General features: G+C 44.3%; 1 protein-coding gene across 2 annotated transcripts in view; it reads right to left on the minus strand.

The window, feature by feature from the left end:
• The window catches only part of LOC135054772 (cytolytic toxin-alpha-like), a 184405-nt gene that overhangs the window by 6146 nt on the left and 159688 nt on the right, over positions 1–18571 (minus strand). For both annotated transcript variants that reach the window (XM_063958094.1, XM_063958096.1), the window contains exons 4-6: positions 16804–17094; positions 16128–16283; positions 14094–14360 (exon numbers count right to left, since the gene is read on the minus strand). In XM_063958094.1, the coding sequence (XP_063814164.1) occupies positions 14098–14360; positions 16128–16283; positions 16804–17094 (710 nt within the window). In that variant the 3' untranslated portion in view covers positions 14094–14097. The remainder of the gene's footprint in view (positions 1–14093; positions 14361–16127; positions 16284–16803; positions 17095–18571) is intronic.

Below are 18571 nucleotides of genomic sequence, written 5' to 3' on the forward strand. Positions count from 1 at the left end.
ACCTTGTTGTAACAGGTCCTCCCGTAGAGGAAGTGGCCAGGGATCTTCTATGAGCAACTCCTGAAGATCTGGATACCAGGCCCTCTTTGGCCAGTCGGGAACAATGAGTATCGCCTGAACCCTTGTTCTTCTTATAATCTGTATCACCTTTGGAATGAGTGGAAGAGGAGGGAACACATAGACCGACGGAAACACCCATGGTGTCACTAGGGCGTCCATCGCTATTGCTTGAGGGTCCCTCGACCTGGAACAATATTTCTGAAGTTTCTTGTTGAGGCGGGATGCCATCATGTCTATTTGAGGAATTCCCCAACGACTGGTCACTTCTGCAAAGACTTCTTGATGAAGACCCCACTCTCCTGGATAAAGATTGTGTCTGCTGAGGAAGTCTGCTTCCCAGTTGTCCACTCCTGGAATGAAGACTGCTGACAGAGCGCTTGCATGTCTTTCCACCCAGCGAAGAACTTTTGTGGCCTCGGCCATCGCTGCTCTGCTCTTTGTTCCGCCCTGGCGGTTTATGCACGCCACTGCTGTTATGTTGTCTGACTGAATCAAGACTGGCAGACCGCGAAGAAGATGTTCCGCTTGCAGAATGCCATTATAAATGGCCCTTAATTTGAAAATGTTTATGTGCAGACAAACTTCCTGGCTTGACCATTTTCCCTGAAAGTTTCTCCCCTGTGTGACTGCTCCCCAGTCTTGGAGATTTGCATCTGTGGTCACCAGGATCCAATCCTGAATCCCGAACCTGCGTCCCTCCAGAAGGTGAGAACTGTGCAGCCACCACAGAAGGGAGATCCTGGTCCTGGAAGATAGAATTATTTTTCGGTGCATGTCCAGGTGAGACCCGGACCACTTGTCCAACAGGTCCCACTGAAACACCCTGGCATGGAACCTGCCGTACGGAATGGCCTCGTAGGCCGCCACCATCTTCCCCAGCAACCGAGTGCATTGAAGGACTGACACTTTTGCCTGTTTCAGAATCTGTTTTACCATGTTCTGTATTTCCAGAGCCTTTTCCAGTGGAAGAAAAACTCTCCGCAATTCTGTATCCAGAGTCATACCCAGGAACGACAGCCGCGTCGTCGGAACCAATTGTGATTTTGGCAAGTTTAGGAGCCAACCATGTTGTTACAGAATCGTCAGTGAGAGCGCAACATTTTTCAGCAACTGCTCCTTGGATCTCGCCTTTATGAGGAGATCGTCCAAGTATGGGATAATTGTAATTCCCTGCTTGCGCAGGAGAACCATCATTTCCGCCATAACCTTGGTGAAAATCCTTGGTGCTGTGGACAGACCAAACGCCAACGTCTGAAATTGGTAATGGCAATCCTGAACAGCAAACCTCAGGTATGCCTGATGTGAAGGATATATGGGAACGTGTAAGTAAGCATTCTTTATGTCGACCGACACCATAAAATCCCCCTCCTCCAGACTGGAGATCACTGCTCGGAGAGATTCCATCTTGAATTTTAATTTTTTTAGAAAGAAATTGAGGGATTTTAGGTTCAGAATCGGTCTGACTGAGCCATCCGGCTTCGAACCACGAACAGATTCGAATAAAAACCCTCCCCCCTTTGTGACGGGGGTACCGTGACAATGACTTGATTTTGACACAGCTTTAGTATCGCCGCGCATACTACCTCCCTTTCTAGATAAGAAGCTGGCAAGGCTGATTTGAAAAATCAGTGAGGGGGCACGTCTTGAAACTCTAATTTGTACCCTTGGGTTACTATTTCCACTATCCAAGGATCCAGGTCCGAGCGCACCCAGAGCTGACTGAAGAGTTTGAGACGTGCCCCCACTGGTGCGGACTCCCGCAGAGGAGCCCCAGCGTCATGCGGTGGATTTGGTAGAAGCCGGAGAGGACTTCTGCTCTTGGGAACTTGCCACAGCCTGTGACCTCTTTCCCCTTCCTCTTGCAGCAAGGAAGGAGGACCCTTGTCCATTTTTGCATTGATTGGGCCGAAAGGACTGCATTTGATAGTGGGGCGTTTTCTTCTGTTGTGCAGCAACATAAGGTAAAAATGGTAGCCATAGATATCAGGTCAGTGAGGCTTTCACCATACAAGACTCTACCGTTAAACGGTAAAGACTCCATCACCTTCTTTGAGTCAGCATCAGCATTCCATTGATGAATCCACAATGCTCTCCTAGCTGATACTGCCATGACATTGGCCCTTGATCCCAAAAGGCCAATATCCCTTACAGCTTCTTTTAAGTATTCTTTTGGGAACCTGTACCTTCTTGCCAGGATTTTCCCAAGCCTTTTCAAAAAGAGCTTTCAGTTCATGAGAGGGAGGAAACGTTACCTCCGGTTTCTTTCCTTTATACATACAGACCCTAGTATCAGGAACTGTATATATATACAGCAAGCTTTATGGCCAATAATAACCAATGACCCACAGCTAACAGTCTTAAAAAATACCAAATTAGTCCCCAGTTATGCTAGGGGCCCAAATTTGAGGGACCTGCTTGTCAAAACGGACATTACAGGCATCCAACCACCTAAAACGCATTTCTTATCTAAAAAGGGTGGTTGTTACAAATGTTCAGGCTGTGTAACATGCAGCTATATGATCGCGGGTCACAAATTTGCACACCCCCAGACAGGAAAGATGTTGGATATCAGATATCCGTTATCATGTTCATCGCGATATGTTATTTACCGACTTTCCTGTCCATGCGGTCTGCATTACGTAGGAAAAACGAAACGACAGTTCAAAGAAAGGATGTCCCAGCACAGAGGGGCCATTAGAGCTGCAATTAATGAAGGAAAAAGTGATCAAGCGGTGGCGCGACATTTCCTGGTGTCTAAACACTCTATGGCTACGTTGAGATATAGGATAATAGACCAGGTAGCACCAGATTTAAGAGGGGGTGACAGGGACAGGCTGCTATTGCAGTTAGAATGCAAATGGATACATCGGTTAAATACTGTCAGTCCAAATGGTCTATACGAGTCAATTAATTTTAGCTGTTTCTTATAGCACTTATAGTTATATTATCATTAATATGAACGTACGTGGGGGATAGAAACCACATCAGACCTATACTGACACAACCTGCAACATTGTTGCATCCTGCCGTTACTTAATGGGGAGTAATATAACATTTGTGCAATAAAGTGGGAGTTTGAGATTCCATACCATCTGATACATTTGATATCAGCACAAAATATTCCTTATTAGAATCCTGTTTATGCAGCACTTAGCACTTTATACACTGAATTCATTGCACAAGTTTGGAAAAGTGAGTTTATCCATCCTGTCATAAGAGGTTTTTAGCACTAGATGGCGTCAAAGAGTCACAGATGGTTTAACCTTCGTTCACAGTTTATTATATTTATGTCATTTTTATCAAGATTGTACTTGTATATATATGACAAGTTGGTTTGTTATGTTGTTCACTGATTTTTCAAGTTTCATAGCGATGTGACGCTTGCAGCCGCATCGCTATGGAAACCGATGCAGGTCCGTCGCTGTGGGCCGGCGCACGTCACTTCCGGCGTGACGTTACAGTCGAGACCGGAATTGGGGCGGAAGACGCTGGGACACACGATGGGAGGCGGCAATGGACACCTGGGGACCTGTAAGTTGTTGTATTTTTTGTATTTAAGCACTGTTGTTTGCACTATGTGTGTTGTGTGTCCTGATGACGGGGGGCAGTACCCCGAAACGTTGATTAAAGCACCTTGATTTCTTCACCGAATTGGCAGCCCAGGAGTGACTCTGTTATTGGGAGAGTATATATATATATATATATATATCAGTACATATATATATATATATATATATATATACACCAATAGTAGCAGCACTCCAGGACAGCAGAACAATTTCAGAATAACTGTGTTGTTTTATTGCATATCATCAACGTTTCGGGGTGTTACCCCAGTCTTCAGGATAATATAACACATCAAACAAGTGAAATTTATACCTTACCGTCCTCGGTCCTGCCCGCTGCGACTCCCGCCCGTCCACCAGGCCGTCATCTCACGCACTTCCGGTCACGTCACCCGCTGTTTCCGGAAGTCGCGTCGCTCGTAACCCGTGGCGACAGGATGTCCAGGGGAGACGCAAGGAACAGTTTCCATGCCAACATAAACAACTAAGTGAAAAAAACGTAAACATTTAAGAGATGTACATCAAGCCATCATATTAGTGCAAAACAAAACAAATCATATTTATGTGCAGTCATTTAAACCATTCCTCCATATCTCTCCTATTTTGTGTTGCTCTGTGCTGTATAAACCAACTTATATATAAAAATTATGGTGGTTCGTGAACCATTCCAATAATACTAAAATATTAATAAAATGTCTATTTTATGTAGGTGAATACATTGTTTTGCTTTATTTTACCGCCATATTTATATAAATCTAAGTGTATACTTATTGTGTAATCCAGAATTTCATTCATCTTAAGTATATTCATCCAATTAGACCCTGTTTATAGCTATTATTTGTAATCCTACTTTAATTCCTACTCCTCCTTCGATTATTAGATGTATTAGATTTAGTTTATCTTTTTATATTTAAGTTTACTTGATCCTTTTATAAAAAACAGGACAGGCCCATGGATTCATTGAGACCCCTGGGTACCATCGTATCCAACCTATGGATCCATTGGGCTTCAATTTGTAATAATTTTCTTTGTCTGTTACCTCCCCTAATGGATACAGGGACATGGTCCACCACTATGTACTTCAGTGATGCTACTCCATGTTTCTGTATCGCAAAGTGCCGAGCCACCGGCTGCTCACTTTTACCAGACTGTATGGCAGCTCTAATGGCCGTGCGGTGCTGTGCCATCCTCTCTTTGAACTGCCGTGTGGTTTTACCTACGTATTGTAAGCCACATGGACAAAACAATACGTAGACCACAAATCTGCTAGTGCATGTTAATGGCCAACAAATTTTCCACTTTTTACCTGTGTATGCATGGGTTACATACGTCCCCACCTGCATATATCCACACGTGGTGCAACCTAGGCAGCGGTAGCAGCCATTTTTACGTCCTAAGAAAGTTTTTACTGGTTTTTTAGTTTGAAAATTAGTGATGTCAGTTTTCACCACCATATCCCGTATGTTACGACTACGGGTATGGCTAGGCAACAGCCGCGTCCCATGCAATTCTGTTAGATCGGGGTCAGATGTTACCATTGGCCACAGTCGCTTTACTCTAGTGACCGTTTTCTTACTCAGAGTATTATATTCGTTAACCCATGGGATAATTTTGCCCATTTGTTTTTTATCCTTAGACCTCAGTAGCTCTTTTCTCTCTATGCCCAGTGCCCTTTCTTTAGCTTTTAATAATTCTTTGGGCTTATATCCTCTCATAATGAATTTTTCAAACATTATTTGCAATTGTTTTTCTGTCTCCTCTGGGTCATTTGTGATCCGACATACCCTCAAAAACTGGGAGTATGGCAGACCCCTAGTGGTCGCTACTGGGTGAAAGCTGTCTCTTCTAAGGAGGGTGTTCCTATCTGTAGGTTTACTATAAATGGATGTGTATATACGTTGATCTACAATTTTGATCTCCACATCCAAAAAATTAATGCATTTTTTATCCATATCATAGGTTAGCTTAACCGGACTATTAGTGGCATTATGTGTCTCAATAATCCCTCTCAGATTTTCCTGTTCCCCACTCCAGAACACCAATAGATCGTCTATATAACGATGATACACAAAAATGTTGCTAACAATATCCTCATTTTCAAAAAACAACTCGTTCTCGACTTGCCACATATACGTATTGGCAAAGGCCGGGGCCACCGCCGATCCCATGGCACACCCGGTCCTTTGCCAATAGAAACTACCGTCAAACAAAAAGTAATTATGTGACAATGTGTATCTCAACAATTCTAAGAATATCTCTATCTTAGGTCCTGTGTACAGTGGGTTATTGATCAACAACCTTCTGACTGAGTTGATTCCATCCTCATGCGGAATGCACGTATATAGACTGGCCACATCTAGTGTGACCATTGATATTGTATCTGGGATGGAACCCAACTCACTCAGATGTCGTAACAGTGCTGACGTATCCTTAAGGTGCGTATGTGTACCTTGTATACAAGGTTGCAGGTACGAATCTAAAAATATCGAAATAGACTCACATAGGGAGCCCCTGGCAGACACTATAGGCCTGCCTGGGGGTCGCACCGGGTCTTTGTGCATTTTTGGTATGCTGTAAAACACAGGTACCCGTGGGTACTCAGTTTTTAATTTATTTACCACATCATTGGTTAATTCTCCTGTGTAGGCAGCCTGATCTAGAATATTATCTAGCTCGATCTTAAACGCAATAGTAGGATCCCCTGCCAATACGGTATATGTGTTTGTATCTCCCAATAACCGCAGACATTCCTTTCGATACTCAGAGATATCCTGCACCACTATACCACCCCCTTTGTCCGCACTCCTTATGATTATATCTTGTCTCTGACTGAGAGATCTGAGCGCCTCCTGCTTGAAACCTGACATCACTAATTTTCAAACTAAAAAACCAGTAAAAACTTTCTTAGGACGTAAAAATGGCTGCTACCGCTGCCTAGGTTGCACCACGTGTGGATATATGCAGGTGGGGACGTATGTAACCCATGCATACACAGGTAAAAAGTGGAAAATTTGTTGGCCATTAACATGCACTAGCAGATTTGTGGTCTACGTATTGTTTTGTCCATGTGGCTTACAATACGTAGGTAAAACCACACGGCAGTTCAAAGAGAGGATGGCACAGCACCGCACGGCCATTAGAGCTGCCATACAGTCTGGTAAAAGTGAGCAGCCGGTGGCTCGGCACTTTGCGATACAGAAACATGGAGTAGCATCACTGAAGTACATAGTGGTGGACCATGTCCCTGTATCCATTAGGGGAGGTAACAGACAAAGAAAATTATTACAAATTGAAGCCCAATGGATCCATAGGTTGGATACGATGGTACCCAGGGGTCTCAATGAATCCATGGGCCTGTCCTGTTTTTTATAAAAGGATCAAGTAAACTTAAAATAAGAATTTACTTACCGATAATTCTATTTCTCGTAGTCCGTAGTGGATGCTGGGGACTCCGTCAGGACCATGGGGATTAGCGGGCTCCGCAGGAGACAGGGCACATCTAAAAAAGCTTTTAGGTCACATGGTGTGTACTGGCTCCTCCCCCTATGACCCTCCTCCAAGCCTCAGTTAGGTACTGTGCCCGGACGAGCGTACACAATAAGGAAGGATCTTGAATCCCGGGTAAGACTCATACCAGCCACACCAATCACACCGTACAACTTGTGATCTGAACCCAGTTAACAGTATGATAACAAAATGAAGTAGCCTCTGAAAAGATGGCTCACAACAATAGTAATAACCCGATTTTTGTAACAATAACTATGTACAAGCATTGCAGACAATCCGCACTCGGGATGGGCGCCCAGCATCCACTACGGACTACGAGAAATAGAATTATCGGTAAGTAAATTCTTATTTTCTCTAACGTCCTAGTGGATGCTGGGGACTCCGTCAGGACCATGGGGATTATACCAAAGCTCCCAAACGGGCGGGAGAGTGCGGATGACTCTGCAGCACCGAATGAGAGAACTCCAGGTCCTCCTTAGCCAGAGTATCAAATTTGTAAAATTGTACAAACGTGTTCTCCCCTGACCACGTAGCTGCTCGGCAAAGTTGTAATGCCGAGACTCCTCGGGCAGCCGCCCAGGATGAGCCCCCTTCCTTGTGGAATGGGCATCTACATATTTCGGCTGTGGCAGGACTGCCACAGAATGTGCAAGCTGAATTGTACTACAAATCCAGCGTGTAATAGACTGCTTAGAAGCAGGAGCACCCAGCTTGTTGGGTGCATACAATATAAACAGCAAGTCAGACTTTCTGACTCCAGCCGTCCTAACTATATATATATATATATATATATATTTTTAGGGCCCTGACAACGTCTAGTAACTTGGAGTCCTCCAAGTCCCTAGTAGCCGCAGGCACCACAACAGGTTGTTTCAGGTGAAAACGCTGACACCCCTTTAGGAAGAAACTGGAGACGAGTCCCAGTTCTGCCCTGTTCAAATGGAAAATTTTAATATGGGCTTTTGTAAGACAAAGCCGCCCATTCTGACAATCGCCTGGCCGAGGCCAGGGCTAACACATGGTCACTTCCCATGTGAGATATTGGTCAACAGCATGGTCACTTTCCATGTGAGATATTTCAAATCCACAGATTTGAGCTGTTCAAACCAATATGATTTTAAGAAATCCCAACACTATGTTGAAACCTCACGGTGCCCCTAGAGGCACAAAAAAGCTGTATATGCAATACACCCTTTACAATCTGGACTTCAGGAACTGAAGTCAATTATTTCTGGAAGAAAATCTACAGGGCCGAAATTTAAATGTTAATGAACCCCAATTTGAGGCCCAAAACACTCCTGTTTTCAGGAAGTGTAGAAATCGACCTAGTTGAATTTCCGTCGTGGAGCCTTCCTGGCCTCACCCACGCAACATATTTTCACCACATGTGGTGATGACGTTGTGCGGTCACCTCCTTCCTGGCTTTGACCAGGGTAGGTATGACCTCTTATGGAATGCCTTTTCCCTTCAGGATCCGGCATTCAACCGCCATGCCGTCAAACGCAGCCGCGGTAAGTCTTGGAATAGACATGGTACTTGCTGAAGCAAGTCCCTTCTTAGCTCCCCAGGCCCTTAGTCCTCTGTGAGCATTTCTTGAAGTTCCGGGTACCAAGTCCCTCTTGGCCAATCCGGAGCCACTAGTATAGTTCATACTCCTCTATGTCTTATAATTCTCAATACCTTGGTTATGAGAAACAGAGGAGGGAACACATACACTGACTGGTACACCCACGGTGTTACCAGAACATCCACAGCTATCGCCTGAAGGTCTCATGACCTGGCGGAATACCTGTCCCGTTTTTTGTTCGGGCGGGACGCCATCATGTCCACCTTTGGTCTTTGCCAACGGTCCACAATCATGTTGAAAAACTTCCCTATGAAGTTTCCACTCTCCCGGGTGGAGGTCATGCCTGCTGAGGAAGTCTGCTTCCCAGTCGTCCACTCCCGGAAAGAACACTGCTGACAGTGCTATCACATGATTTTCCGCCTAGCGAAAAATCCTTGCAGTTTTGTCACTGCCCTCCTGCTTCTTGTGCCGCCCTTTCTGTTTACGTGGGCGACTGCCGTGATGTTATCCCACTGGATCAATACCGGCTGACCTTGAAGCAGAGGTCTAGCTAAGTTTAGAACATTATAAATTTGCTCTAAGCTTATTTATGCGGAGAGAATTCTCCAGACTTAATCACACTTCCCTGGAAATTTTTTTTTTTCCCTGTGTGACTGTTCCCCAGCCTCTCAGGCTGGCCTCCGTGGTCACCGGCATCCAATCCTGAATGCCGAATTTGCGGCCCTCTAGAAGATGAGCACTCTGTAATCACCACAGGAGAGACACCCTTGTCCTTGGATATAGGGTTATCCGCTGATGCATCTGAGGATGCGATCCGGACCATTTGTCCAGCAGATCCCACTGAAGAGTTCTTGCGGGAAATCTGCCGAATGGAATTGCTTCGTAATAAGCCACCATTTTTACCAGGACTCTTGTGCAATGATGCACTGACACTTTTCCTGGTTTTAGGAGGATCCCGATTAGCTCGGATAACTCCCTGGCTTTCTCCACTGGGAGAAACACGTTTTTCTGGACTGTGTCCAGAATCATCCCTAGGAACAGTAGACGTGTCGTCGGAAAAAGCTGCGATTTTGGAATATTTAGAATCCCCTCGTGCTGTCGTAGAACTACTTAAGATAGTGCTACTCCGACCTCCAACTGTTCTCTGGACCTTGCCCTTATCAGGAAAGCGTCCATGTTTCTTTTAAGAAAAATCATCATTCCGGTCATTACCTTGGTAAAGACCCGGGGCGCCGTGGACAATCCAAACGGCCGCGTCTGAACTGATAGTGACAGTTCTGTACCAGGAACCTGAAGTACCCTTGGTGAGAAGGGCAAATTTGGACCTGTAGGTAAGCGTCCCTGATATCCAGTGACACCATATCGTCCCCTACTTCCTGGTTCGCTATCACTGCTCCGAGTGACTCCATCTTGATTTGAACGCTTGTATGTAAGTGTTCAAATATTTCAGATCTCACCGAGCCGGTTGGCTTCAGTACCACAATATAGTGTGGAATACTACCCCCTTCCTTGTTGTAAGAAAGGTACTTTGATTATCACCTGCTGGGAATACAGCCTGTGAATTGTGTGAGGGGGAGACGTCTCGAATTTCCAATGTACACCTGGGATATTACATGTAGGATCCCGGAGTTCCCTTGCGAGTGTTGCTGAAACTCTTGAGATGACCCCCTACCGCACCTGAGTCCGCTTGTACGGCCCCAGCGTTATGCTGCGGACTTGGCAGAAGCCGTGAGGAGCTTCTGTTCCTGGGAATGAGCTGCTTGCTGCAGTCTTCTTCCCTTTCCTCTACCCCTGGGCAGATATGACTGGCCTTTGCCCGCCTGCCCGTATGAGGACGAAAGGACTGAGACTGAAAGACTGTGTCCTTTTCTGCCAATATGTGACTCGGGGTAACAAAAGGTGGATTTTTCAGCTGTTGCCATGGCCACCAGATCCAATGGACCGCCCCTTTATACGGCAATACTTCTATATGCCGTCTGGAATCTGCCTCACCTGACCACTGTCGTGTCTTCGTCTGGCAGATATGTACATCACATTTACTCTTGATGCCAGAATGCAAATATGCCTCTGCGCATCACGCATATATAGAAATGCATCCTTAAAATGCTCTATAGACAATAAAATCCTGTCCCTGTCAAGGGTATCAAAATTTTCAGTCAGGAAATCCGACCAAGCCCCCTCAGCGCTGCACATCCAGGCTGAGGCGATTGCTGGTCGTAGTATAACACCAGTATGTGTGTATATACTGTTATGATATTTTCCAGCTTCCTATCAGCTGGCTCCTTGAGGGTGGCCGTATCTGGAAACGGTAACGCCATGTTTTTTATAAGCGTGTGAGCGCCTTATCCACCCTAAGGTGTGTTTTCCAACTCGCCCTTACTTCTGGCGGGAAAAGGGTATACCGCCCATAACTTTCTATCGGAGGAACCCCACGTATCATCACACACTTCATTTAATTTATCTGATTCAGGCAAAACTACAAGTAGTTTATTCCCACCCTACAAAATACCCTTATTTGTGGTACTTGTGGTATCAGAAATATGTAACACCTCCTTCATTGCCCTTAACATGTAACTTGTGGCCCTAAAGGAAAAATACGTTTGTTTCTTCACCGTCGACACTGGGGTCAGTGTCCGTGTCAGTGTCTGTCGACCGACTGAGGTAAATGGGCGTTTTTACAAGCCCCTGACGGTGTCTGAGACGCCTGGACCGATACTAATTTGTCCGCCGGCTGTCTCATGTCGTCAACCGGCTTGCAGCGTGTTGACATTATCACGTAATTCCCTAAATAAGCCATCCATTCCGGTGTCGACTCCCTAGAGAGTGACATCACCATTACAGGCAATTTTCTCCGTCTCCTCACCAACATTTTCCTCATACATGTCGACACACACGTACCGACCTACTGCACACACACAGGGAATGCTCTGATAGAGGACAGGACCCACTAGCCCTTTGGGGAGACAGTGGGAGAGTTTGCCAGCACACACCAAAAGCGCCATAATGTATATAACAACCCTAGAAGGTGTTGTTTCTATATATATATGCGCTCTTAATATATAATTATATCGCCAATTTATGCCCCCCTTCTCTTTAACCCTGTTTCTGTAGTGCAGGGGAGAGTGGGAGCCTTCCTCACCAGCGGAGCTGGTCAGGAAAATGGCGCTGAGTGCTGAGGAGAATAAGCTCCGCCCCTTTCTCGGCGGGTTTTTCTCCCGGTTATTAGGAAAACTGGCCTGGGTTAAATACATACATATAGCCTTAATGGCTATATGTGATGTATTTATTTGCCTCTAAGGTAATCTATATTGCTGCCCAGGGCGCCCCCAGCAGCGCCCTGCACCCTCCGTGACCGAGATCAGTGAGCCGTGTAGCAACAATGGCGCACAGCTGCAGTGCTGTGCGCTACCTTCATGAAGACTGAGGAGTCTTCTGCCGCCTGTTTCCGGACCTCCGTTCTGCCGTTCTTCAGCGTCTGTAAGGGGGATCGGCGGCGCGGCTCCGGGACGAACCCCAGGCTGACCTGTGTTCCGACTCCCTCTGGAGCTCAGTGTCCAGTAGCCTAAAACTTCAATCCTCCTGCACGCAGGTGAGTTGCAAGTCTCTCCCCTAAGTCCCTCGTTGCAGTGATCCTGTCGCCAGCAGGAATCACTGATTAGAAACCTAAAAAAAAACTTTTCTAAACAGCTCTTTAAGAGAGCCACCTAGATTGCACCCTCTCGGACGGGCACAAAAACCTAACTGAGGCTTGGAGGAGGGTCATAGGGGGAGGAGCCAGTACACACCATGTGACCTAAAAGCTTTTTTAGATGTGCCCTGTCTCCTGCGGAGCCCGCTAATCCCCATGGTCCTGACGGAGTCCCCAGCATCCACTAGGACGTTAGAGAAATATAAAAAGATAAACTAAATCTAATACATCTAATAATCGAAGGAGGAGTAGGAATTAAAGTAGGATTACAAATAATAGCTATAAACAGGGTCTAATTGGATGAATATACTTAAGATGAATGAAATTCTGGATTACACAATGGCCCTCATTCCGAGTTGATCGCTCGCAAGGCGATTGTAGCAGAGTTACACACGCTAAGCCTACGCCTACTGGGAGTGTATCTTAGCTTCTTAAAAGTGCGACCGAAGTATGCGCAATATTGCGATCACAAACGAGTTAGCAGTTTTTGAGTAGCTTCAGACTTACTCTGCCTGTGCGATCAGTTTAGTGCTTTTCGTTCCCGGCTGACGTCACAAACACACCCAGCGTTCGCCCAGGCACTCCCACCGTTTCTCCAGACACGCCTGCGTTTTTTCCGGAAACGGTAGCGTTTCCAGCCACACGCCCCTAAAACGCCGTGTTTCCGCCCAGTAACACCCATTTCCTGTCAATCACACTACGATCGCCGGAGCGATGAAAAAGCCGTGAGTAAAATTACTTTCATCATAGTAAAGTTACTTGGCGCAGCCGCTGTGCGAACATTGCGCATGCGCACTAAGCGGATTCTCACTGCGATGCGATGAAAAACTCAGAGCGAACAACTCGGAATGAGGGCCAATAAGTATACACTTAGATTTATATAAATATGGCGGTAAAATAAAGCAAAACAATGTATTCACCTACATAAAATAGACATTTTATTAATATTTTAGTATTATTGGAATGGTTCACGAACCACCATAATTTTTATATATAAGTTGGTTTATACAGCACAGAGCAACACAAAATAGGAGAGATATGGAGGAATGGTTTAAATGACTGCACATAAATATGATTTGTTTTGTTTTGCACTAATATGATGGCTTGATGTACATCTCTTAAATGTTTACGTTTTTTTCACTTAGTTGTTTATGTTGGCATGGAAACTGTTCCTTGCGTCTCCCCTGGACATCCTGTCGCCACGGGTTACGAGCGACGCGACTTCCGGAAACAGCGGGTGACGTGACCGGAAGTGCGTGAGATGACGGCCTGGTGGACGGGCGGGAGTCGCAGCGGGCAGGACCGAGGACGGTAAGGTATAAATTTCACTTGTTTGATGTGTTATATTATCCTGAAGACGGGGGTAACACCCCGAAACGTTGATGATATGCAATAAAACAACACAGTTATTCTGAAATTGTTCTGCTGTCCTGGAGTGCTGCTACTATTGGTGTGTATATCGGAGAGGTGCTGTCCTCTCATAGAAGGCACCCAGGCAAAGTATCCTCACTATACGGGCGGAGTGCCGGACCTGGATATACTACTATATATATATATATATATATATATATATATATATATATATATACACACATACATACAGTGTTTTTACTTATTGAAATATTCTATTTTGAGAAAAACTTCACTTTACTCATTACAATTCGATTCTAGGCTTGTCTTCCGAGATCCCATCAAATAATATTACCCGATTAGGATGTACTTTCTATATTTTCAATGACGCCTGGGTTGCTTTCTCTCAGAGCCTCCTTTAATTTTTCCTTGTTAGAATTGCTCCAGCCCCTGGCATACTTCAGTAGTTGTCTCATCTGGTTCTGGGTTGTACCTTTACTGAACACCATGTCGCACTGTTCACCTGTAAGGAGCCCACCTTGCAGCTTATCTAGAACTGGAGCCACCATACTTATATTCTTGATGAGTTTCTCATTATATGTATCCACAAAATGTATTGCCCCTTCGGGAACGAAAAGAAAAAAATGAGTTTGTGTCAGTGTCACCCAGGTGACATAAAGAAACCACAGATACATTTGTAATCCAAACAATGTGTTTAACGTTAACTGCACAGTTTCAGCTAAAACCATGAAGGCTTTGTAGAACACTGGGTATCACTGACCCTTTTAACAACAACTTTAAACTATTTCTCGGGGCTGGAGCAGAAACCTGCTATATTATTAGTCTTTTGAGGGGTGACTTGGGAAGCTTTTATCGCCTCCTTAGCTGCAGACTTTGGTATCACCTTCCACTAGGCGCCGGTCACCAACCCTCTTTTTCTGAATTCCAATAAATGTGTAAGATGGCATCCATTTCCAATTGTTTTTAAATATATGAATAAATAATCAGATAATCCTGTACTTGCAGCAGCGAGAAATTTACCTGTTTCCCGATATATAACACTACACTGCGCATGCTTTTGATATTTTGACTTGTTTTTTATTTAACTGTGCAGACGCAATTTTACCGGCCCCGCTAACTATGCATGCATAAACAAAAATTTATATTGATCTAGGATACTATCGCTATTATTTTGATGACTATTATCTACATTAAATACCGACATGGTCAATCCAACCCTATGCAGATATAGCTGCATGGTCATTTTTAGGTATGCATGACATAATTCAAATACACATGACACTTCTACTGCGTGATATAATTTAGGTACTCATGACAGGTCTACTGTGTGATATAATTTAGGTATTCATGACACTTCTACTGCGTGATATAATTTAGGTACTCATGACAGGTCTACTGCGTGATATAATTTAGGTACTCATGACACTTCAACTGCGTGATATAATTTAGATACGTGTGAAACTTCTACTGTGTGATATAATTTAGGTACTCATGACACTTCTACTGTGTGATATAATTTAGGTACTCATGACACTTCTACTGTGTGATATAATTTAGGTACTCATGACACTTCTACTGTGTGATATAATTTAGGTACTCATGACACTTCTACTGTGAGATATAATTTAGGTACTCATGACACTTCTACTGCATGATATAAATTAGGTATATATAACACTTCTACTGCATGATATAATTTAGGTATATATTACACTTATACTGCATGATATAATTTAGGTATATATGACACTTCTACTGCATGATATAATTTAGGTATATATTACACTTCTACTACATGATATAATTTAGGTATATATGACATTTCTGCTGCATTATATAATTTAGGTACTCATGACATTTCTACTGCGTGACATAATTTAGGTACTTATGACACGTCTATTGCGTGATATAATTTAGGTACGTATGACATTTTTACCAAGTGACATAAATTTGGTACGCATGATATTATTACTGTGTGATATAATTTAGGTACGCATGACACTTCTACTGTGTGATATAATTTAGGTACATATGACATTTCTACCAAGTGACATAAATTTGGTACGCATGACATTTTTATTGCGCTATATAGTTTAGGTACATATGACATTTTTACTGTGTGATATAATTTAGGTACGCATGACACTTCTACTTCGTGATATCATATACTTTAAGTATGCATGACATTTCTACTGCGTGACATAATTTAAGTACGCATGACATTTCTTCTGGGGGACATAAATTAGGTACGCATGATATTTCTACTGCGTGACAGAAGATGTTCAGTGCTCACTGTTAAATCCATTTCTCCAAATTCTCATGAACAGGAAATCAATTTGAATAGATATTGCTTTGGTTTAAAATCTACCTGATTCACTGTGCGGGGTACATACACCCATAGATCTTGGTCCTGTTCTCGTAGAGCTCGATTCTTGGACACTGTAGCCTGGACTAGCCTTTGACTCAGCAAGATCCACACACTGTTTGAACGCTGCTTGCTGCTCATCCACTCTTACCCTCCTACCTGTTAAACACAGCAAAAGGTCAAATTCCTGGGCACAGAAACACCACAGCGTATCCCTCACACCAAGAAAATTCACATATAGAAAAAATGTTGACTTGTGAAACTATCGACATTACTGTTAGGGGTTGGGTTTAGACTAACCTCAAAAAGACAATGTCAACACTATGAATATCAACATGATATGCCAAACCCATTGGTAGGCCCCCTTGGGACCCTCAATCATCAGGTAAAATGCCCGTGGCAATTCCCTATGTTTATTAAATAGAGCCATGTGACTTTTAGGTATTGGGCATTGTCATGAAAAGAGCTTGCTACAGTATTCCTGGAGTAGGCAGTTATGGCCAAAGTTGACCGTCGCGCACACTATTGTATCTGGACACAAGTAACTAGGATTGAAACTGAAAATCTTTTGGCAAGCAATGCTTCATGCTCTGGTGAGATGGAATGGGCTGACGTCTCTAAAATCCACAAAGGGGTTAATTTGTGAGTTGTGAAAGGAATCCCACATATTGTAACTCACCAGCTTGTGTCACTTTCTGTTGGAGATCCTCAGCAGGTCCCATAAGTTTGATCAGTGTTAAGACCTGTATGGTCACTTCCAGAGCTGCTTCCTCTCCATAAACGTTTATGAGATGGTCTTTTGTGTCAATGTAATCTGCCTTTTGCAGAAGTCCGCGTGAGATGGGGTCTTGACCTCCATAGGAGAACTCAGACAACTTGGACTTAAATCGCTTGAAGTCATATTGGTCCAGATTTTCCAGAGCCCGACAAAGAATATCTCCAGGTGACCTACTGCTCTCACACTGAGCCCCTGGGGGAAACAGAGTAATGTCCTACACAGAGACACTTTCACCACCTCACGTGGCTAAATATGTATATAGGAGTAAAAGCTTTTGGTGTATATTACATAACAAGCTTTATATATTTACATTAAGAACAGAAACAGATACTTGGCCAAAGTAATAAAGCTAGGTACACACTGGAACAGTACTGCCACAATAATAGGATTTTGATAGCTTACCGGTAAATCCTTTACTCCTAGTCCGTAGAGGATGCTGGGGATGACATCAAGACCATGGGGTATAGATGGGATCCGCAGGAGACATGGGCACTCTAAAGACTTTTCATTGGGTGTGAACTGGCTCCTCCCTCTATGCCCCTCCTCCAAACCTCAGTTGTAGGAACTGTGCCCAGGGAGACTGACATTTCGAGGAAAGGAATTACTTAACTAGTGGTGAGATATCTACCAACTCACACCCTCAACCATGCGGCACACGCAACCACATAACACACGCCAACAGGCATGAACTAATTGCAGCAACATGCTGAAACCAAGATATCACAACTTGTGTAACTGTAATAACTAAACTGCAGGTAAAGTACGCACTGGGGCGGGCGCCCAGCATCCTCTACGGACTAGAAGAAAAGGATTTACCGGTAGGCTATCAAAATCCTATTTTCTCATACGTCCTAGAGGATGCTGGGGATGACATCAATACCATGGGGTCTATACCAAAGCTCCAGTACGGTAGGTAGAGTGCGGATGACCCTGCAGCACTGATTGACTAAACTTCAGTTCCACATCGGCCAAGGTGTCAAACTTGTAGAACTTAGTAAATGTGTTTGACCCTGACCAAGTAGCTGCTCAACAAAGTTGTAATGCCGAGACCCCCCGGGCAGCCGCCCAGGATGAGCCCACCTTCCTAGTGGAGTGGGCCTTTACCGACGTCAGTAACGGCAATCCAGCCGTAGTATGAGCTTGCTGAATCGTATTTCTAATCCAACGTGCAATAGTATGCTTGGAAGTAGGACAGCCAATCTTGTTGTGATCATACAGGACAAACAGAGCCTCTGTTTTCCGTATACGAGCTGTTCTAGAAACATAGATTTTCAAAGATCTAACCACCTCTAGAAACTTTGAATCAGTGAATGTGTCAGTAACTACTGGCACCACAATAGGTTGGTTTATGTGAAAAGCAGAAACCACCTTTGGAAAAAAATGTTGGCGACTCCGCAACTCTGCCCTATCTTCATGGAAAATCAGGTAAGGGCTCTTGTGAGACAAGGCCCCCAATTCAGACACCCGCCTTGCGGATGCCAATGCCAAAAGCATTACCACTTTCCAAGTGAGAAACTTTAACTCTATCTTTTGTAGAGGCTCAAACCAATCCGATTGAAGGAACTGCAATATCACGTTGAGGTCCCTTGGTGCCACTGGAGGCACGAACGGAGGCTGGATGTGCAGAACCCCTTTCACGAAGGTCTGAACCTCTGGAAAAGAGGCCCAT

Source organism: Pseudophryne corroboree, chromosome 3 (genome assembly GCF_028390025.1).
Source record: "Pseudophryne corroboree isolate aPseCor3 chromosome 3, aPseCor3.hap2, whole genome shotgun sequence".
Classification (NCBI taxonomy): domain Eukaryota; kingdom Metazoa; phylum Chordata; class Amphibia; order Anura; family Myobatrachidae; genus Pseudophryne; species Pseudophryne corroboree.